Raw genomic sequence first — 22,352 nt, 5'->3', positions numbered from 1 at the left:
TCAGATGCCGGCCACACCACCCTCACATATGCGCATTGGGCGGACTTTTAATCAGTGGGATGGGTATCGAAGGCGTGCAGAGCATCACGGGCATTCTTTGTTTAAAATTAGTTTTCAAAGACGCACAGCTATCTGTAAGAGCATTTTAAGAACTGAGCAACAGACGTAGGTGAATATATGCATAGGATAGCCAGTCTCTTAACGAATAGTTCACTATCGTTGGAAGCTTGCATCTATGACATCAAGGAAAGGCTTTGCTGGGCGTTCAAGTTTTATTAGAGTTTAACTTGTTCTGTCACCTTTTCCTTTGTCTACAATCCGATCAGACTGTCTCCTGCTAGCAGTATATAGGTGAGATGCAGAACCTGCAGGTGCACTTTTGCACATAAGGCAGTGAATATCGAGGTACAATCGTAATGAAAGTGTCAACATGCGAGTTCGTGACATCAAGACAGCCATCGTTACGCGGCAACGCCCAACATTTCGAAACAATTTTCTTTTGAATGGGAAGCTTCGTCTCTGGGACATTTCAGATTTTTCTACTCAACATGAAAAATGCACAAATGCCTTAAAGAAGAACTCTTAGACTAACATGAACGATGCTTGTCACATTTGAGAATGTTCTAGTGACTGTAGTCATGCAATTATCTATTTAAGGCCTGGATGGTGTGCCAAAATTCCCGGAAATTGGCATGTTTATAAATATTTGAAACACCACGTCAGCAATTTAGTAACTCTAATCCTAAAACAAATATCGCAGTACTGTGGACCGCATGGTTTAGAATGCCTAAAGCGGCCAAGTTTGATTGATGAATTTACAATTTACAGAAATGACAAATATTTGCCAACGTTTTCCAAAAGACCTAGCTATAACATTCTGGTAAACTTCAGAACGCTGAGTATTATTTTTGTTGATTGACGGGTATCAGTAAATGTACTTTCTAAAATTAAGATATCGTTTTTATTGCTCAACTAGAGTTGCAGGCGTGATATTCTTTTTTGCAAATTTTGACACATTCAATACGTCTTTAGAGACGTATACCGTCTGAACAATAAGTAAGTTTAGGGCAGCTACAAGATTTACATGTGATAGCCTACATCAGTGTTGGTGGAAGCGTGACCAAGGAAAGCAATATTAAACAATTTCCCTGCTCGCAAGTACTAGGTAGAAGCCTCCGCGCTGAAGATCCCTTTTGCACGTTTCTACATAAGCAGCTCTACAATAACGAGGACGCGTCCTCCTTGGCAAAGGCAAGTTGAGTGCGTGCCAGAAGCTGCTTATTGAATATAATAGATGTTGCATTGCGACCTTAGTGAAGCATGGAACACGCCTCTTGCTCGAAAGTGGAAAGTGGAATACTACATTCGACATTTGTAGCGCACTGAAAGATAGCGACCTGTCGTCTTTCGCTTAGAACAAGGTTGTGTTCTATTCTGCTGTATTAATACAGCGTATTCATTTTTAGAAAAATAAACATTCTACAATGTTAACCGTGCTTGTCTCTTGCATAAATGCAAAATCTCTTACTTGCAGTGAGCACCGAACTCCAGTTTTTCAGAAAGAAAAAGCACACTGCACACGCCAACAAAGCAGCCAGCCTTCCATACACATAAAGCCCTACTAAAACGTACTGCATGCCACCATTTATTTTTCACGCTCTTTCAATGACGTCTCCACAGCGACGTGTGAACACCTCTGCTGTTTTTTTCGGGCCCCGCAGATGCCACTGAGAGCGGAAGCACGAATGATGCGCCTGTGGTGTCCACCGCCAGTGCGGATCACGCCAGGCCCAGTACGAGCCCCGCTGCCATCGAGAAAGTATCGTTCACTACGAAAGACACCGCGAGGTGAACCAACATTTCGAAATATTTCTTTATATAAAGCACCCCTGTCATTGAGCGGAGTGCGACAGCGACCGCGCCGCCAACTTGCGATTTTATCCCGCATAGAAAATAGAAAAATAGGTCATAAGTGTAAAAGCAAAAGAAAGCACCTACTTCAACGACGCGTGAGGACGCTTCAAGGACACGTGAAGACGCATCTAATACGAGTGGTGACACATCAGGCACGCGTAAGGACGCATCAGGGACGCGTAATGACGCATAACGGACGCGTAAAGATGCACAAAGGACGCGTGAATGCGCATCAAGAATGCAAGAAGACGCTTCTCATTTCTTCATAGCGTAGGGTATGCTGATGCCGTGTGTAAACGGACAGTGCCGCAGCAGACTCGCCAACGAAGAGTGTGACCAATGTTGGGCAACCAGCCCCTTCGGCGGGTGCAGCCAGAGTTGTTCTGCCCTTCGAGAAGAGCTCGTCAACTTCTCGATCTGTGGAACTTAGAGATGCTGTCACTCAACGCGAGGCATCGCCAAACCACCGCTTGCAAGAAGGGTGTTTAACACGATTCCTATTCGAACGCCACCGCCGGTTCACTTCGACCCGTATAACTAACAGTAACCCTGCGTCATACGAAGCGAAAAGAACTCTGTAAGGTAACTTACCTGTCTTATATTAGACAAGCCGCAGAAATGTGTTCGGCAATACGTACACATCAAAATTGCAGAGGAATGTAACGAGACTTCTACACTATTTAGATGATGTCAAAGAACATATTCGGAAATTTAGTCCAAAGGTGCTGCAATCCGCCGTGATTGCTTAGTGGCTAGGGTGTTCGGCTGGTAAGCATGAATTCACCGGAATAAATTTCTACCACGACGGCTGCATTTTTACGCGGGCGAAATGAGAAAATGCCCGCGTGCTTAGATTTAGGTGCACGCCAAAGCGCCCCTGGTAGACCAATTTATTCCGAAGTCTTCCATTACGGTGTGCCTCATAATCAAATCGTGGCTTTGGCACTTAAACCCCATAATTTATCAATTTTTAAAAGCTATATGTGTTCAGGAAACACGCCTAACGTATCCACACACAGTTTCCAAGACAATGTTATTTTTGGGAAAGACTGCGACGATGGACTCACCTGGTCGGGTGGTGTGGCTATTATAGTAGGTAAAGGGATTCCCTGCCATCAATTACAACTACGAACGACCTTTGAAGCAGTTGCTGCTCCATCAATGCTGCTCGGTAAGCTGGTGACAATCAGTTCCAATTACGTCCCTCCCAACCACCAACATCATAAAACCGTTTCAGAGCCTAATGAATGGGTTCGAGAGATTTGTCAAGTGCTCGTATAAGACGGATTTTTCTCTTACACCCCCCCCCCCCCACCAGTATGTATTGCTGCACACTGTATTGCAAACTGAAACAAAGCTTTTATTTATTTATTTATTTATTTATTTATATATTTATTTATTTATTTATTTATTTATTTATTTATTTATTTATTCATTCATTTATTTATCATGGATGAAATTCCCGCAAATTACATATTATTGAGAGATATAAATGTACATAGCCCCCTTAGGGAAGATTTTCGCTGTAATTTTCGCTGTAATTTCTTCCGCTGTGGATGCCTCTTTATTGATAATGAGTCGAAATTCTTCAGCTTGAGATAAAGCATGCCCCTCGATAGACATGTGCATAGCATCATATACACTCACGCTCTACCTAGAGTGCAACGTCCTAAAGAACTCGGGATAAGTCTGCTCTGGGAACTGATCAGACCATGTACCAAATAATAAAACCCCTTTATCCTGATACACAAATTGGTCTACGCTTGTTTTGAACACAATGTGGGCAACAATATCTATTTCCTTGGCATGTAAAGAGGTTATCTATGTCTCCCTCTTGAAACATTGTTAGGATACATCTTCTATGGCATGTACGCGGCCCCTAGCGTTATGAACCTGCTCGTGTAATCTATTAGAAAAGATGATCAATCGTGGGCTATTACTATGTTGAACGAAACAAACTACTTGGTGTTCACGAACGGTGCTTTAAAGAAAGCCGATCCACAACTGACCAGCTCGTGCGGATTGTGTCTTACATCCGTAACGCTCCTGCTTAAAAACAGTTCTTTCTGTCATTGTTTCTTGATATCCAAAACACTTGACACCCCACCAGGCCCTGCGGAAGTTTGTGTTATCTCTGGGAAATGGGTATTCAGGTCAGCATCCATAAGGTAATAGAAAGGTATTTATCTAAGCGCATGTACCATGTTAGTGCTGCCAATGTTCCGCCCAGGCCATACATGGAGAATACTGGGTTAGCAGGGTGTAGGCGACCTACTTGTATCATTGTTATTGTGAAAAACAAATTTCGTACGTTCATTTATTCCTCGACGTATGCTTTAATCCATTTATGTTGATGACTTGCCGAATGGATTTAACTCATTGTAATTGGCGTGAAAACGCCAAATTCAGCACGGCGATGCCATGTCACAGCCGGTGGCTGCAAATGGGAATTTTTCAAATTCTATACACCAACCTACATAGGAGTCGCTGTAAGTACTTTAACAGTTAAAGTGACACTGTTCGTGCAAGTGACAGTGCCGTTCCGACTATGATGGATGAGTGCTCTGCCCCGTATATTGCCCCGAGTGTGCTGTTCGCGCTATGCCAGCAAGTACAGCCAGTCTTTGATGAGAACGAACTATTGCAAGTAGCGAGATTACAAAACACGACTTTACTTCTTGCGAAATTTGGGTTAATCAAACATAACTTGAACCATTTTTGTCACAGGTAGGAATTGTCTGACCAATGCTTTATTAATTGCAGCCTTCCTGATTGCGCCTTGCATTACCAGTGGTACATGGAGCAGACTCCGATAACCGATGGGACTTACAACGTCGAGGGTACGTAGGCAATGCTGATTTGCGACCTGTGGAACTTCCGAAGATAGTTCACAAGAAACGTAGAACATAGCCCCTATGGTACCGTGGCAGTGGTACATTTATTGCGCACACGGATGCACTTTACCAGAGCCGTCAAGGAGGTTTCCGCATGAACCAGCTTATAACTGTCCTTACTGAGAAATTTGTGCTTCTCTGAATATATGCAAATTCATACATAACCTATGCAGCAGAAGCTTTTGCATGAATATGTTCTTGTATCGGTGAGCTGGTAAAGGATGCTCCCAGATAATGGCAGAATCTGAGACTGCTCATTCCATGCAGTGATTAGTTCACTCGTAAATGGAATCATCACGTGAGCATTGGTCTACAATTTTATTTGCCAAGCAGACTCTCAGAGTGGTTCGTCGTCCTGACATTTTGATAATGTTTCCCTGAATCCGATCAAGCTGGTTGGCAAAGCAAGTGCGTTGATGTGGATGCAGATTAGGGCGCACAATTAGGGCAGCGTTTCAAATGTCTTTACTGGAGGGTCGTAACGCTACTGTCACGTTTTCGGCATAATATAATGATTGCTCACACATAGCATGTTACGAGCAGCCGACATATCCCGCTGCCGCTGAATGCAGAAGATACAGCATGCAATTTGGGGCAGGCCAAAATGGTTTATATTTAAGCTCTTGGTTCTTTCATACCAAGCAAGTCAAGTCGCAGCAGCAGCAAAAACTACCTTCACAAATTAAACGTAGAACAAGGAGACAAAATTGTTGGGTAGTTGTTTGCGCCCTGTTGCCGTAAATTTTTACCAAACATCCCGGCTATGCGCTTCTGAAACGTTAACATTATTTGTATTGAATGAATACCAGTCACTGTACTCAACTGTTTCCAATGCATGTGCCACTACAAATTTGTAACGCTTTGTTAAGGAGAAAATCTACGCCATGCTGATACACCGGCCTTCCAAACTGAATGTTCTTTCTTGTAAGGCGAGTAGTTTTCCATGGATACAGCCAAGCATTATTCGTTCTGCCAGTATCTGCACAATCTCTTTCGCAGGCCTGACGAACGTTGCGACTTTAACGGCGCGACTGATAAAATTGGCAATGTCAGACAATAAAAAATGAGTTCCTTAAATTACGCCGATGTAATCACACAGTAGTTCCTCCGAAGTCAAAGATTGTGAAACTCAAATCTTTAGTCCCGGTGGTTGGGAATCCGCATTTAATATGTTATGTGACGTACCAAGGCGCAGAGACCCAGGCGTGTAGGGGCAACAATTCCGTGATGATTCTTAGCCAACTCCACCCCCCCCCCCCCTTGATATTGTAAACAAAGGGGTATTCAACAAAACGGCTTGTCCCTTGCAGTTTTAACGCTAATTTCAGTAGCGTTGATGGTCATCCTCATGAGGATTCTGCCATAATTTCCACCTTTTAAGTGTCTTGCATTTTCGTTTTACCAATTTCACGCAATTTCTGCGCAGGTATAGGAAAGATGCCCACATAGCTGTAATCTTTACAGCACTCTCCATAGAGTTCAACCCGCCGTGGTTGCTCAGTGGCTATGGTGTTAGGCTGTTGAGCACGAGGTCGCGGGATTGAAACCCGGCCACGGCGGCCGCATTTAGATGGGGGCGAAATGCGAAAACACCCGTGTACTTAGATTTAGGTGCACGCAAAAGAACCCAGGTGGTCGAAATTTCCGGAGTCCTTCACTACGGCGCGCCTCATAATCAGAAAGTGGTTTTGGCACGTAAAACTCCATATTTTTTTTTTCCATAGAATCCCCACTTTCATGCGCTTTGACGCTTGCTGTTGCACCATTTAGTGGCATTGCGCCGTGAATTAACACTTCCGCATTTCTTTCCAAGCTGATCTGGTGTCTGCAATACGACTCTTACATACGCGCCTTGACCAATCTTTTTGAGAGTTTTTCCTATAGACTATTGTTGGCCTACACAGGAACATTGGCGAGGACAGCCGTGTGACCATTCGTAATGAGCTGCTAAACATGCAGTGCTTAAAGTCGGTGCTTAGCAACTTCAGCTACCCGAGTCACAGAAATGGATTTGGATAACCAGTTTCTGAAAGGCGAGTACGTCGTTGGATGACCCACCTATCTGTCACAGAAAGTCAGTAAATGATGGCATACGTAAAACAAAAACATAAAACCCTCTGTAGGAATGCGGCCTCTCAATCTTTCTTTGTCGTCATCTGCGTCGGGCTATGTCTGCTGCTCGTAATAGATGAACAAAAGGAAGAACTTCGTGAGGCATCTAATGTGCTTATTACTGGATAACACAGCAAATGTAATGGGTCAAGGGTTCCACGCACAAGAAACTGACGTGTCGTTTTTCCCTTTGAGCATTGTTGTGGTCTGCCCACGGTTTGAGATAAAACGTGATAATCTTCAGAAGAATCGAATACTGCATATTCTTGTTCGAGCTCGGCTTCCTCATCGCCACGAGTTTCTTGCATGCATTCAGGACATAGTTGCAGAAAGACAGCACCACGTACGCAAGCACAGCAGCAAAGCTTCCCTACCACTAAACGTTTCTTTACTCAAATGATATTGCGCAACAAAAAACGACATGGACGTGGGAGGACGACACACAAAGCACATACCTTCAACTAAATTTATAGTACCACTGAAACTCATTTTATACATGTGAAGCAGTGTAGACCGCGCATGCGCTTACATAAAAACGAACTGCGTATTCATGTAACATAGTTACGAGTCATGTGATGCCGCGTCGAAGAAACTTAGTTCTTTTTTGTGAGAGCCAAAGAAGGGAAGCTAACAGACTTATCACCCGATTTTTCAATCATCGGCGCTTCAGATATTTCACGGATGAGCTTCGTACTGCCACGGGAAACAATAGTGCATTGGTCCTCAAGAGGTTTGCAGCCATGATCGCGACAATGAATTGCCAAGAAACCACCAGAACCATTTTTTTACGTTGTTACTATGTCGAAACTTCGTTGAAAGTTTGCGCTTGGTGTGTCGTCGTCCGTCGTCTGTGTCGTTTTTTGTTGCGCAATATCATTTGAGTAATGGATTACCAACTTGCCCGGAATGCTGCTCTCAATAAATGTTTCTCGCCTTGCACAATAAGCATGCAATATCCATTTCCCCTTAATTGCCTTTTCCCTACTGCAAATAAACACCTTTACTATACTTTTATGCCATAAAGGTGTCACTGAAAATTGGAGCGCAAGTTACCAGCACCTGGGGTTCATCGGCAAAATCGATCACGCAAGGCCCAGCACAACTCGCGCTCGCATGGAGGAAGCATCAGCCAGTTTTCAAGATGGCGTCACGTAAGTTCACATTTAGAAAAGTTGCGTTGCAAAACAATTTGGAGATGACAGCGATGGCTACCCGTGTAACAATCATGCCTCTACTCGGTAATTTGTCCTTGGGAAGGCTAGCTCTGATGGCTGACTCAGGTGCTGCATCAGCTCTTCTGAGCGTTCGACCGGCGCTGCTGGCCTTGACGTACTTCATGGTTGCAAGACCGCGACCGCACACGGACAGGATATAAAGGAAGGAGGGAAGAATACACGGCACTGTGCACACGCCATGCCGCAAACACGAAGCTACACAAGTTCGCCCGATTTTCCACGCTGTTAACGCGCTGCAATGTGCGGTACACTTGCAGGTTTGTAAGCTGCTTACTCAGTCGCCATTATGGAATATATAAAGAGTGTGAAGGAAAGATTGTCATCGGAGTCAAGGCATATAAAATAAAACAGGGTAATGTCCAAGTTTACCGAGGCAATGCAGCATGCGTACGCCGGGAGTATGCTGCTTTGGCGAAGCTAATCTGAAGTCGACCACTACGGCGTACCGCATAATCAGATGATGGTTTCGGTACGTAAAAGCCCAGAATTTAGGTTTTATGTAGTCCCGTATTATCAAAGACGACTGGCGACGTTTGATGAGGTCAGCTGACCCCTGAAAAACAGCGGCAGTGGGACGAGGCTATCGAGCGGGTGGGGTTAGCACACACACTTCCGCCTTCTAGTCTTTCCTGTCTTTTTTTTTTGCACTGTCTCCACTACTGCCGGTGGCAATATCTTCAATACTTTTACCTCCACGAAAACGTTCCAAAAGCCACAAGAACAGTATTAGGTGGCACTAGGTTAAGCAGTTGCCGAGCCACACCTATTGAGCTCGCCGTTCTTGAGCGTGTGGTTGAGAGGGAGTTCGCCTTTTGCACGATACGTAACTGCGACACGTGATACGTTAGGCGGAGTGCGGATGCGCGTCTTATAACGATAAGACGGCAAGTTGAATTGCTTGTGTAACAAATATGCAGCATTCTTACCCGCCCAGACGACCCCACTTTGATCCCAATCAGCGCTTCCTTTCTTTCTGTCCGGTGAGAGAGCAAGAAATAAACGGTAAAAGTGACGTCATTGTGCTTGGCTCGATTTCGCCAGTGCAGGAGCAAGTTACACGTCTCAATTCAAATCAGGACCCTCTGTCCTCACTCTCGAAAATAGTCTGCTTTTGATACCGTAATCTTTCCTAGGCGTGTCGAATAAGGATTCTGAAGAATGTCCAGCAGCAAATCAACATCGTCGACTTCATGGCGATACCACACCCCTGCTCGCCATAACCAGCAGTAACTACACCACCCAAGAAGTTCGTGGTGTAATGTAAGAAGATGAGTGGCCAGGGATGGGGGAGTGATTTCACTCATCTAATTACAGCGCCTATCCGTTGTCGCGGTTTACTCACTGCCAGCCTTTTCTCAGGTTTCTAGGCAATGGTGGGGTGAGCGCTTTCAGTCATTGTCCACGCCACGTAGACGTTTGGTTAGTGTGTACGGTGGTTTGACAAGTTGCCAACGTTCAATTAACACCGTTGGATGGCGTTGAGACGTAACATTATTTTTTTCCCGGGAATGCGTTGCCCCGCTAACAGCTTAGTGTTGTCGTTCAACGCAAAAAGGGCGGACTGTATTTGGAACTTACTGAAATGATATCTTTGATTGCATCTGTTTAGTTTCGTCGCAACCTGCCTGTCTGATCAGATTGCATGCGTGAGGCGAATTGCGTAGTACTTTCTTGAAGAAGCGCAGGTACCAGCTATTATGGTCGAACATTCGACGAGTCATATACAAGGGTGCCCCATCTAGTTTTACCCCAAGTTTAAATGTCCGAGAGGTACTGGGATCAATATAATCCACTGCCAGATGTTTGCATGTCTATATTTGCTTGTTTATATGTATTTGTGTACCTCATTTGTTGCGTGCCCCTGCCGAAACGTTCGCTTCAGCTACAATCTTTGTTCAACCACTGTTACCCGCATCATACGTAGGGATCATGTTCATGTCTTCTGTTTTAGAATTCCCGAGAGCATGTGGGTTCACCAAGTGAACCCAAAGTGCCAACCGGCTGAAGACACATCCACCATCCACGGTATGTCTGGCAAGGTTTCGGCCGCTTTTATGGCACACCTCACCTTGGCGATGACTGAGGAATGTAACGTTTGCTATGGCAGAGGACAATTTTAAACAGCATCACCGTTGGGTCTCAGCTACATGGCTCTGCGCCTGTCAATATGAGCTCAGAATTCTGCATGGTTGACTTCACGGGTGACAAGATCTGACAGTTTTCGCTGCGGTAATAACGCTACTCGCACGTGTACGATTCTGTACTAGTCGCTAGGACGATTCACTCATTATCCGTGAACGATCCCTTACGCACAATTAGGAGAGGTAGGAAAGCAATACCTGCCCTTAGGCAGAGGGTGGCGCAAAAGGAGGCACCATGCAACATGTGCTAGAAGACACTTCCTGGCCACGTGAGATGTTTGTCCCAACTGCGATGCAGCTGCTCTTGGTTTAAGCTACAAGATGTCATGATCTCGTCGTGAAGCGAGAAACCAGCGTTAAGGCCCTTAAAGCCTTGGATTGGTAGCAATTTCTCTTCTTGGAGCTGTTTGTTGAAGTGGATAACTGCATGATAAATCGAACTGGGCTGTGAGTCTAGTCCTTACCATATACTGCAAAAAAAAAGGTCCTGCAATATAATCGCAATCATTGGATGGAACGAAGAACAGCAGACGTGGACGAAGACGACTTAAGACAGGGTACTTGCTATGGACGTCAAATGAAACGCGAACAGCAGAGCGCATAAATGAAAGTAAAGATCGCGCGATGCACTCATCACAATTGACAGGCACGCACGACCCGTTTGGCGACACTGCGCGATGATGCTACCCCTATACCGCGATGCTTGGCTTCCCCTTCCGGCTACCTTTTATTTTGAAGCGAGAAAAGACGGCGCGATGGTAATGATGGCGGCGTAACTATAGCAACGCGAACCGCTGTCCGCGTTTCGTCTGACGCCGGTATGGCGTATACGGTATCGCCGCACTGTGCGCTCATCGTCGGTCTATACTTCCATATTCTAGCTCTTGCTTTCTCTCATTGTTCTAATTTCTCGCTATCAGATATGAGAACCAGAACATAAGCGACAATATCTCAGTATAGGGGGATTGTCCTCCCGATGTGCTATCAAACAGTACGTCTGCACCTTTCAATCGTGATCACTGCACTGCCACACTGTGCCCTTGGTTATGACTAGGCCACACGCTCCGCCGTTCGCGTTTCATTTAACGCCGGAAGAACTTGTCATTTCAGGCATGTTTCTTGAGTTCGTCTGTTTGTGCGCCGTTGTAATATTGAGTTGCGGATCTCCAGTGAAGCCAAAACTTCTCCATAAGTGTGATATCGCATGATTTAAATCAACGACTCATCTTTTCACATTTTGCGCGCGCATTGCTGACTAAGCTACTTTCCTTCTGCATGTAGGAACAGTTAAATGGGGGTCAATGTAGAAGTGCTGCAAAATCTTGGCCCCCAGCTTGTTTATTTCATCGAAAAAAAAATGAAAATATGGCTTTAGGAATAAAAACAAGTAGAAAACTTTGAAATAATGTTTTAGCATGCACGCATAACTACAGAGTTTTAAAAAACGAGTGATATGCGTGAGTCCCTCTGCATGAAACTATCGCTAATAATTTCAGCATACGTCCGACCGAATAAAATAGTTTATAAGTACCTCGTGACCCTTCTGACTGATCTGAGTAATATTTTAGTGGCACAGGCAACTTCAACTTCGATTCTGCGTCTTCTTTGTCCCTCGTTCGCTCACTTCAAATATGATATTCAGCTAGCCGGCATCAGTTTCGCGCTGTCGTGCAGTCTTCAGTACATGAGCTTGACATTAGCATATTGCGACAAAAAGGTACTTTTTTTATGATCACCACCACGGGAGCCAATAGAACGCTCCCGTTACAATCTGCAGTTGTGTTCCACTGCGCTACCTTGTACCTTCGTTGCTTCAGTGTTTGTGTGTGCATTGCAGACAGAGTCGGAGAAAGTTCGTCCGTGTGGCAGAATTGTAATGTGGTCCTCGAGCCAACAAATCTTTGTTGACAAATGAGGTGTCCTGCTCCGTATATAGACGATCGGGTGTGGTTGACGAAATGTCCTTCGGGCACCTTTTCTTTATTCAGTTCATCTAAGCTTCTCTCACTTCCGTCAAATAATTTTATTACAAAGCATTGTTTGTTTCCTTCTATAGTCGTTGACAGCGCAAGAAAAGAGTACAAGGTCATTCTACACAGAGGGAGTGTGCCCATGCTTCACTGCTGGGGGTCAACCCAGCTGCAATCCCCTCACCACTTAATGGCTTTGCACTAGCAGTTCAAATGTAAAGCTAACCTAGGAAGAAAAGCTCGCCGTTTCAAGCTAAAGAATTACCTATAAACGACAGGTTCAGGCTCTAGCCATCAAGTTTTCCATGATCTTCAGGTTTCGTCATAGCATCAGCCGCACATAAACCTCGGTACTCACGAGGCAGACCTTTTCAATGCGCAGCGCTGTTTGCCATGTCGGAAACAGACGAACCCCATTGAATGCCGCATCAATAATGTTTGATGTGTACGGCAGGTGTAGAGGCTTTACTTTATTTCTAACCATAACCACTTTGCTGAAGATAAGTGAGAAAGGAGGCAGGGAAGGAAGGTACTTGTCAGGGGCTGTTTCAGTAAATGGACAATCATTGCGTCACCGATGACGAACTCGCACATCTACCATCGAGCACAAAGCCCGGTTCCCCACTTGACCGCAATGCAAACGAAGTTAGACTGTGATCACTGGCGTGCTTCTATCGTTCTAGAGGCACCCAGATCTGTGAAACATATGCTGTGTGCATTACGTGCAAGTTTGTATGCTTCGTAAAACCTGTGCGACGTGGTACCGACTTCATGATCGGGCAAGGTCGAACAGATTTGAAGGCTTAATTTTTCTGATACAATTGGTATCATCGTTTTAACGTGAACTATACGATAAATATATAACAAAGCACTTTATACCGTTCTATAAGGCTAATGCGTAGCGCAGATTACGTGGACATACCCGTCTCTCTCGATGATACCTGTTCAGCCCTTCTGCTGAACCCAATTATTGGCAGCTATAAATTCGTGTCAGACGGCTGCGGTAGTCCTTCCGCTGTCCTCATACGAACGTCGTCGACGTGGTAATCCTGCTGCCATCTTCACGCACTCCACTACAGGATTTACTCGATAACGCTGGTCCGTCTCGTAAGGCTTCGCGGAACTCCAAAAAATGCTCCATAGCCAGGTACCTACCAAATGCTTCGAATCACGTTGATTCCGACAGTGCGTTGTATTTTCAGGATGATTTTCTTTGTACAAAAAACACGTTTTACAAATCTGTGCGCGACCCTGGATCCATCCTTGACGTGACCATAGGCATCTGAACCTGAGCCAACTGCACGAATGTACAAAGACAATCTTTTCGGGTTTCTCGGAATGAAAGATTTGCAATGCATGAAACATTGTTTTTTTTTTCATCCTAACCGACACTAGGAATTTTACATGTCCAGGCGGCTGACAATTTTCTAGTTCATGAACCTTTCACCGCCTTTCGGTATAAACTGTCTGAAGACGGACTTTGCCACAGCAATTTTGAAAGTAAAACATGTACCTTAATTCAGAACTACCTTAGCGAGATCAAATGGTCTTCCGCAAAGCTTTCGCATTTATTGAGCAAATTAGTGAGAATGAGCAGCTAATACATGCGCCAGGGTAGCTTCAATGCTCTAAGAAACCTGTTGCTTCCCGTTCTTCTTGCTTCTCGATCAGCACCTCTGATTTCGGGGCATACAGAGAAGACCAAAACCGGAAGCACTAGTTTCACACTTCCGGTCTACAGCAGCGGTGGCGATTACGCAGTGGCCAGTACGAGTCAGACTGGCACAGAGGAAGCATGTGTCACTTCTCGAAACGATGCTAGGTGAGTGATTTTTTGTAAGAATTCTTTTATTCCTTAATTTCTCTAAGAATTTCCCTGGACTGACGTACTTGTGCGAGGGATGGAAATTACATGACCTAAATGCCAAATATCAGCTGCTGTTCAGACAATTACGTGTCGGCGCAAACAAGAACCATTAGCTCAGCATCTTCTGCCTATGTACATTGGAAGGGGGGGGGAGGGGATGAATGTGCTTGAGTACACACTGTACGAGTATTGAAGTTTGTGCCATTTAATGAAATGCAATATTATTGTAACTCAAGCAACTACACGTTCAATTTCTCACACGCTTAAGTAAACCTTGAGAAACTCAAGAAACAAAATTGCAACTCTTCCTCTGAATCCGCTTCTTTCTGCATGTTATCGCCAGGTGGTGATAATGGCGGCGGTAGTTCTCGTTTATTCCTGCACTCCAGCACCATATGACGCAAAGTGTTGGGCGTGTCCGGGGGGCAGTACTTGCAGTCTCTCCGTAGGCACCCGGATACATGGCGTGCAGCAGTGTTCGTGCAGCAGCGGTGACCTGGAGGCTTCTCCAGGTTACCGCTTGTTCCCTACTCATCGCCTCATGCGTGGGCGGGTAGCGACGCCCCTGCTTTCTGTAGTGCGTCAAGATATCCGAGTGCTTCATGGATATCCGATCATCATTCTCGTCACAGTCGTTGGTCCGTCTTCTCTGCGTGTCGGAGAAGGCTCGGCTTGCATGATCTCGAGCCGCGGCGTGCGCCGCTTGTTACCCACAAGAGACTCGTGTCCCAGCGTCTAGAGGGTTTGTGCTGCTTCTATCTCGGTGTTCTTCAAGGTCTGAAGTGCTGCCTTTCCGATCCTTCCGTTCACATACCTTTTGCCTGCTCTTGCGAGTCTGTCACAACGGTAACCAGGGTCTTCTTGCGCGTTGCAATGACCAGGCCTATGCCTAGCTCTTCCACTGTGCTCGCGTCCTTCGCAAGTATGGATGTGGGTGTAAGTTGTTCGCCCTTCTCGTCGACCACGCTGATTGCAAATCGGTCGTTTGTTCTGTACGCAGCTGCGGTCGTGTATCTCACATTTTCTTCTTTGCTGTTGGTGCGTTCGAGTATGTGTTTGAGCGCCTGTTTTTCGCCTGTATCTTTTCCTTGTTTTACGCGGGATGCATGTTTCTGGAAATGGCACTGACGTGTAGCTCGTCTCTGTTCTCATGTGGGATACGCTGAGGTAGGGGCCTCTCATCCTTGACTTGGTAGCCTAGATCTTGAAGCAGGGCTCTTCCCGTCTTTGTCAGCTTTAGTCTCTCCAGCTGTTTGAAGTTGTGAGATTCGACGAGCTCTTCCCACGTATTGTTGACTCCCATATTGAGTAGTTTCTCTGTAGACTTGGAGGGGGAAAGGCGCAAGACAATTTTGTAGGATTTTCTGATGAGGGCGTTTACTTTGTCACGTTGACTGTTCTTCATGTCAGCGTATGGTTTCCCCTACGTGACGATGCTCGTGAGCAGCGCTTGTATCATGTTCGTGCAGTCTTCTTCCTTGAGTCCGTGACTTTTCCTCGTCACTCCTTTGGTAAAGTGGGTTATTTGTGAGCACTTCTTGCTGAATTTTTTCCAACTCTGCTCCCCCTGCTCCATCCTTGTATCAGGAGTCCTAGGATGCGAAGCGTCGTAACCTGCGTAATCATGATGCCTCCCACCTTTACTACCGGGTCCAGTATCTGCTGCGGTTGTCGGCCTCTTGTGCACTTTCTTAGCACCAAGAGCTCCGAATTTTCAGGTGCGCACGTCCGTCCACATGCTTCCAGGTACTTTTCTGTTGTGTCAACCGCTTCTTGCAGATCGTCTTGCTGTTTCTCTGTTGACCCTCCCGTAGTCCAGATGGTGAGCTCGTCAGCGTACATTGCGGAACCAATGCTTTCTATTTGCTTCAGTTGCTTAGGTAGCGAGCTCATCGCCAGATTGAATAGCATCGGCGAAATGACGGAGCATTGTGGCGTTCCCTCTCATGGTATGTTAAATTTCTCAGAGCGCAAGTTTCCTATCGCCACTGTGGCTGTCCGTTCTTTCAGAAAAAGCTTTGAAGTAATTATATATTTTTTCACCGCAGTTATATACGTTGAGGTGTTGCAGTGTGCCTTCGTGTGACAAGTTGTCGAAAGCCCCTTTCACATGAAATGCAAGGATGGCTCTTTTGCTTTGCGTGTCCAGTTTGTCGATGACATTTTCCTTGATCTGTAATAGCACGTCTTGCTTGGACAGGTGAGCTCTAAATTCGAACATGGTGTTTGGGACGTGTCCGTTGTATTAGAGATGTTCGATCATGCGATTGTGCACCATGTGCTCGTAGAGTTTTCCAGCACACGAGGTGAGGGATATAGGTCGAAGGTTCAGCACGCTTAGGGGCTTGTTGGTTTTAGGTATTATGGTTTCCTCACCGTGTTTCCATTCCGGTGGTACTTTACCGTGTTCCCAGCACTCGTTGATGTATTTTAAGAGCACGTCTACAGTTGGTCCATCAAGGTTCCGGAGTGTCTTGTTGTTTATTCTGCCGTACCCCGGCGCCGTGTTGCGCGTGAGCTTGCTCAAGGCCCTCTCTATTTGTGCTTCTGTGAAGGGCGGACCCAGTTCTATATTTGGGTTGGCTCAATCCTCGTCAAAGTGCGAATGTACAATTATGTTCCGCTTCGTACCGAGGAACTTATCATTCACTTCTTTGACAATGTCTTCCTCATTCGCAGGGTGGTTGTGTATGAGTCTCTGCCCTTTTTGTTTTGCGGCGTTCTTGTTCTCCTTCTTTGATAGGAGAGTCTTGAGTTCCACCCAAGTGCGCCTTCTGTTTAAGGTCCCTTGAAGCTTGTTTTATATTTCACGCCAGTTCGTTCTTTCAAGTTGTTCAGACTACTCTTGCGTTTTCTTGATCAGTGTGGAGATTCGAAATTTGCGTTTCCGGTTGCACTTATTACGCTGCCAGCGTTTCGCGAAACCCCTGCGCACCTCCCACAGGTGGAGTAAGTGATGTTCGACCACGCGGGGTGACTTGCGACAGTTGGATTGCCCTCGTGTGCTTCTCGGCTCTTTCCACGACTCTTCTGACCTATATTTCTATGTTGTCTATCGTCGCCATAATGGCGCACTCGTCTTTGCGAAAGGACTGCCAGTCCTTGATCTTGGCTTTTCCGTTCTTTAGCGTTGTTTTCTGGTGCGGGATGATCGTTTGCACTATATAATGGTCGCTACCCAGATTCTCGTCCATGCAGCTCCACTCATGCTGTTTAAGTCCGTGTACGAATGTGAGGTCGGGGCTGGTGTTTCTGGATGCTGTTGCCGATGCCCGTGCGTGTCTGTGGGTTATTCAGTAGCGTGAGAAGGTGTTGTTAGGCTACGTTGGGCACATCTTGTCCTTTTTTCTTTGAGGCCACTTATCCCAAGGCCAGATGCGGAGGATGAAAATCTCCAACGACTAGCAGCCCGTTACCCTTGCTCAGCTTCAATGAAAAGGAATGAAAAGAGAACTTTAATGAAAAGGATGGCCCAGTGGCCGAAGCATGGGTGCAGTTCAATGGTTGAAGTCTTGAAACAAAGAAATACAAAAAGCAAAATATAGCAAAGGAAAACACAACAAAAGCAAACAAAGAAAAAATATCATCAGGGATGACTCACACCCGTGAAGTAAGTAAACATGTAATCGCCGAATATGAACAAAAGAAAGAAACAAAGAACGAACGAACGAGTGAACGACGCAAGGAAAGAGCCAATGAAAACAAAAATGAAAGCACCTTCAGCTATTGCATTAGGTTCTCGGATATGACTTTGAGAAGGTCGATCTACATTGCCAAACGTTTACTTCATACTGCGGGTCATCATGTCTTGCAAAAAGTCTGACTCGTCCGATCGTGCAGCATTAGACATTAGCATGCGTGCAACAGGCTTTCGTTTTCAGGTGCTAGAATAGTGGAGCATGCTGCCGAACTTTTTTACTCTTCTTAGCATACAAAGCGTCCTAAAAAATTCACCGACGAATACTATAGCCCATAATTCAATATTTACACGCAGCTTTATAGGTGTTCTCATTTCGCGATATACCGAGGCAAAGATAATGAGACATGTAGCAGTGATCAAGCGTGATGGCTTCGTTAAATTACTGATTGAACGATCCAGCGTAATCGCTGGTCCTGCTTGCCTTGCATAAAATACTACACAATTCGCGTCGCGCGAGCAGGGTGCAAAACAATCGCAAGCCAAGATATACGAACAAAGCAAAGAAAAAAAAGCGCGAGCGAGAGCAAACGCTAATTGACGATAATACGAAACAAGCGTTCTGGCTGAGACCAGATGCTGGTACGGAAGGAGCGGTCGGGCGGGTCCGCATGAAACCTGTTTACGGAGCGTACGCCACTGAAGGGGCAGATCCCGTTGGGCTCCACCTCCACGTCGTTCGAGGCTTGCGTCTTTCATCTTTCGTTGTTGCGCTCGTTCGCTCGGTTATGCAGCCGACGCTAACTGCAGGAACGGACCATCCAGAGCTGCGCTGCAAAACGCAGATGTATTTTAGATGACGCAAAAGTCTTTTTCAATGCCGAATGTCTCACTTCCGAGTGCATATTTCTGGACGTTTGCCTCACTACTCCTTGTGAGCGTGTTGAAGACGCAGATGTATTCACAATACTCAGGTCGGCTAGCTTTTTAACTAACCATCACTGACAGACGTTTCTACTCACCTGCACCTTTTTCATGTAGGCTATACATGATGTAATAAATAAAGGAAGGCTTCTGTATTGCAACTCGAACGAAAATAGTTTTTCTTTTGAAGTTCAACTTCACAGACCACCAAAAGCAACAGTGTTCGATTTCTGCCAATCTACAGCCCAAATGGAGCGCTAAATATCAATGAAGCAACTTGGAGCTCCAATTGAGCGAGTGGGCTTACCGTTAACGCACGATTTAGTTTGTCAACCTCTAAACTGGCAAAGCGTATTTTTGTCGTCCCGTAACAAGAGTCGGCCATGTTGAGCTACTTTGTCCGTGTACTTGCAGGGATGCCACTGCAAAAGGAGGAATGGAACAGCAAAAGTCCTGCGGTGTCATGGCATGGAATCAATTGTCTGTGAAGTCGAAACACAAATGTGGAATATGTGACAAATTCATAAGCAGGGCTGATCATCTACCTGCACATTACCGCACGCATACCGGTGAGAAACCACACAAATGTGAAATATGTGAGAAATCGTTTGCGCACAAATCGAATTTCAAGAGGCATCAACGAATTCACACAGGTTTGAAACCCCATATCTGCCAAATATGTACTAAACCATTCAAAAGCAAAGCGGAACTTCATATACATCTCAAATCGCACAATAACGACAGATGTTTCGTTTGCGACATATCTTATCTCTATTTTAAGCACAACTGAACTCTCACAAGACATCGCCAAAGAATTCACGAGAGTGAAATGCCGTAGGAGAACGAGCAGTGCGGATTTCGGTTTGCCAATAATGAAAACCTCGGCGCTTATCTCCGCCAGAATAGTAGGTGCAAATTCTGTGGAGATTTCTTTAGAGATGCATTTAAACTGGTTGCACATCTCGTGACGCATACGGGCGGACCGCCGTAACAGTGTGACTAGTGCGCAAGTGCAGTGAATCGCCCATTGGTTTTGCGTAGAAACCAAGGAGGTTAATGGTTTTTCTTTAACCTCCTTGGTAGAAACGTGACCTTGAAGCCGTGCAGGAAAAAATGACAGCCGACAGTCTCCCACAGGGGCGATAAAAGAACCGAGCCCATCGTGTGGAGGGGTGGGCTTCTTTTGACGTTTAAAACCGCTGAGTGAAATGCAAGATGTAAAGGAGGCCGCTTGATTTTTAGAAATTACGAGACAAAACGTCGTCTCCAGCAGAATTTGGGATGCTTGAATGTCGAATTATACTGCAGGTCTTGGCTAGAGCTCACTTTTTGCAGAGCTATGCTCTTCGCCTAAGTAGAATCAGTAAACTCATTTTTAGGCAAGCCCTAATGGGCTGCAAGTGTGTTTTGTGCAACTAGAAGGTTGAAACGTTCGCACAAGATCCCTGACACCGCGTTTAGTTTGATGTAGGCGTTTAACAATGTACTAATTAATGAGCTTTGCCTGACCATCATTTTAATTATTCTCTAGTGTGAATAGAAGAGAGCACCAGTCATGAGGAACCATTTAAAAAGGAGGCACTCTTTTCTGGTCAACTAAAAAAAAATTGCCAATAATTTAGGCCCTCAGCCCTTGCTGCCTTTCAGAGACAGCTTTTACGGCAGTATATAGGCATAAACATGGGAAATTTTTCGCCTTACAATTCAATGCACGTAATGTTTTGGTTCTCTCTTTGGCTCTTCTATTGGTACCGAATATTTTTATTGTTTACCATGCTGATGACAACAGTTAGGCTATATTAGACTCAAATCATCTGGAGCTTCACTATATGGGTTCTCCAAATACGAATATTTTAGTTGTTGTTTTATTGAGGTGAAACCTCTGCCAGTTTTAAAGTGTACTTTCTTGTTCACTCGGAAGTCGTCTCTTTCGACTTTCACTCCACTCTAGTTAGAGCTGTAGAATTTTTTAGCCTGACGTGACAAACATATCCCTGTGAGTGAGATACAGTTTTAGTTAGTGTTACCTTCTTGCTCTGAGTGCATTTCACGGGCTAACAAATCTTAAGTTACTGCTCATTGCATGAGGCGCCTGCATGTATCAGAACATTCTGCAATATTCTCATCGATTCTATCTTTTCCATATCTTGCAGTCGAGCCCTTTGAAATCAAATTGCATGCGCAACACGAATATAGTTGCGTGTTTCGGGAAGGCGCGCGAGCCCCTAGAATTCAGCTGGTATCTTCTACTAATCATGGGTCAATATAAGACGCTACTTAATCGCAGATCATTTGTTCAACGATCGACTCACGTGCCCGGCAATATCTTTCTGCGCGAATGTAACTTCTTTTGTGGATGCCGGTTCGCCCAATAAAGGGTGTTTAATGACTCGCCGCTCTTGTTACTGCGTCGTTCACTGTCACTACAACATGAAATCTCGTAGAGGTCCTTCGAGGTGACCGAATAAACTCTAGCAGCCGTAAAAATAACGTGAAAGTCGTCATGGACAAGCGAGCTAGCCGCAGGCTACGACTACCACCCGAGTACGAACGTCTGCCCGAGAAGACTAGCAAGATCATGGCCCAGGCAACTGCCACAGTGTGAATGCCCATGTCACCCGCAGTGACGTGAGCTGCAAAAGCCAAGGAAGCTACCTATCATTAGCGGATCACCGTTTGGAGATCTGGAATACTGGCCGGAAACATGTGGGAGAACCGCTATGTTTAAAGATTGAATCTGTGATGAGTTGCGGTTTCGCAGCTTCGTAGTGGATTTCTGCAAACATTCACGAGCGCCATGCCTAAGGAGCGGGCCGAATTTGAATGTCAACACCGAATGAGATCACCGTGATCTTCAGGGTCGAAGTTCAGCCACGTGGACACGCACATGTGCGAGAGCGAAGCGTTCTTCCTCATCTTCGGTTTGAAGCAATTGGTTTACACCGGATCGATACGTAAACCAGCCAAGGTCATTACAAAATTCCTAACGGAAGCCATGGGCCCTGAAAAGACCCTAGAAAAGCGCACTCATCGACATCGTCGCCTGGTGTTTTTGCCGAGGTGAAAAATTCAAACGCTATAGGCTCCGATGAACTCCGAAAGACCACCTTACCAGTTTCACGCGAAGAACCATTTAAGATGTTCTCGTTGACGCATCCTCAACTAGCCTTAATTGCGGACGTCGTCTGAGAGGAGATCCAGCAGCCATTCCAAGTCCCTGAATTGCTGCATCTGAAGCCTAGAGTGATGGCCTACGTCACTGTCTTCAACAGTCTGCGTCCCCCTGCGAACCCGCACCTGACGAGTGCTCGCTCTGCTGCCACTGAGAAGCCGGACACGTATATTGCTCATACCCTCACCCTGAGATACGATATTTTGCCGTCAACTGTTTGCTTTCACAGCAAGATGAATGACCCCATGAATTTGATGACTGTATGGCTCCAAATGAATGGAGACTCCGACGACTGTGCCGATCGCTGTCGCCATGCCACTGCCACTCACTGAAGCGCAAACAGTAAACCGGGCCAACACGTCACTGATATGTGGGTCGATATCCGGCTAAACTAAACACAGAAACCTATGGAGATGGGGTTGCTGTTTGGACCGCAGGTTCTCCACCGCCAACGCAAGATCAGTCTCTACGACGAAGGAACGACAT

At 45.6% G+C, this 22,352-nt stretch overlaps 1 protein-coding gene across 5 annotated transcripts in view; it reads left to right on the top strand.

Annotated features, from left to right (window-relative positions):
- The window catches only part of LOC139046653 (zinc finger protein 625-like), a 272,993-nt gene that overhangs the window by 240,476 nt on the left and 10,165 nt on the right, over positions 1-22,352 (top strand). The window contains exons 6-11 of one of the 5 annotated variants that reach the window (XM_070530209.1): positions 1,722-1,848; positions 4,678-4,754; positions 7,945-8,071; positions 10,107-10,180; positions 13,938-14,088; positions 19,109-19,263. In XM_070530209.1, coding sequence (XP_070386310.1) covers positions 1,722-1,848; positions 4,678-4,754; positions 7,945-8,071; positions 10,107-10,180; positions 13,938-14,088; positions 19,109-19,263 — 711 coding nt within the window. Of the gene's footprint in view, positions 1-1,721; positions 1,849-4,677; positions 4,755-7,944; positions 8,072-10,106; positions 10,181-13,937; positions 14,089-19,108; positions 20,727-22,352 lie in introns of those variants that run through there. The other 4 variants (XM_070530208.1, XM_070530206.1, XM_070530210.1 and 1 more) reach the window with 4 other exon arrangements.

The sequence above is a fragment of the Dermacentor albipictus genome, unplaced genomic scaffold, assembly GCF_038994185.2.
Source record: "Dermacentor albipictus isolate Rhodes 1998 colony unplaced genomic scaffold, USDA_Dalb.pri_finalv2 scaffold_64, whole genome shotgun sequence".
Lineage (NCBI taxonomy): Eukaryota > Metazoa > Arthropoda > Arachnida > Ixodida > Ixodidae > Dermacentor > Dermacentor albipictus.
Note: the sequence above shows the minus strand (reverse complement) of the source record. Positions and strands in the feature narration are given on the sequence as shown.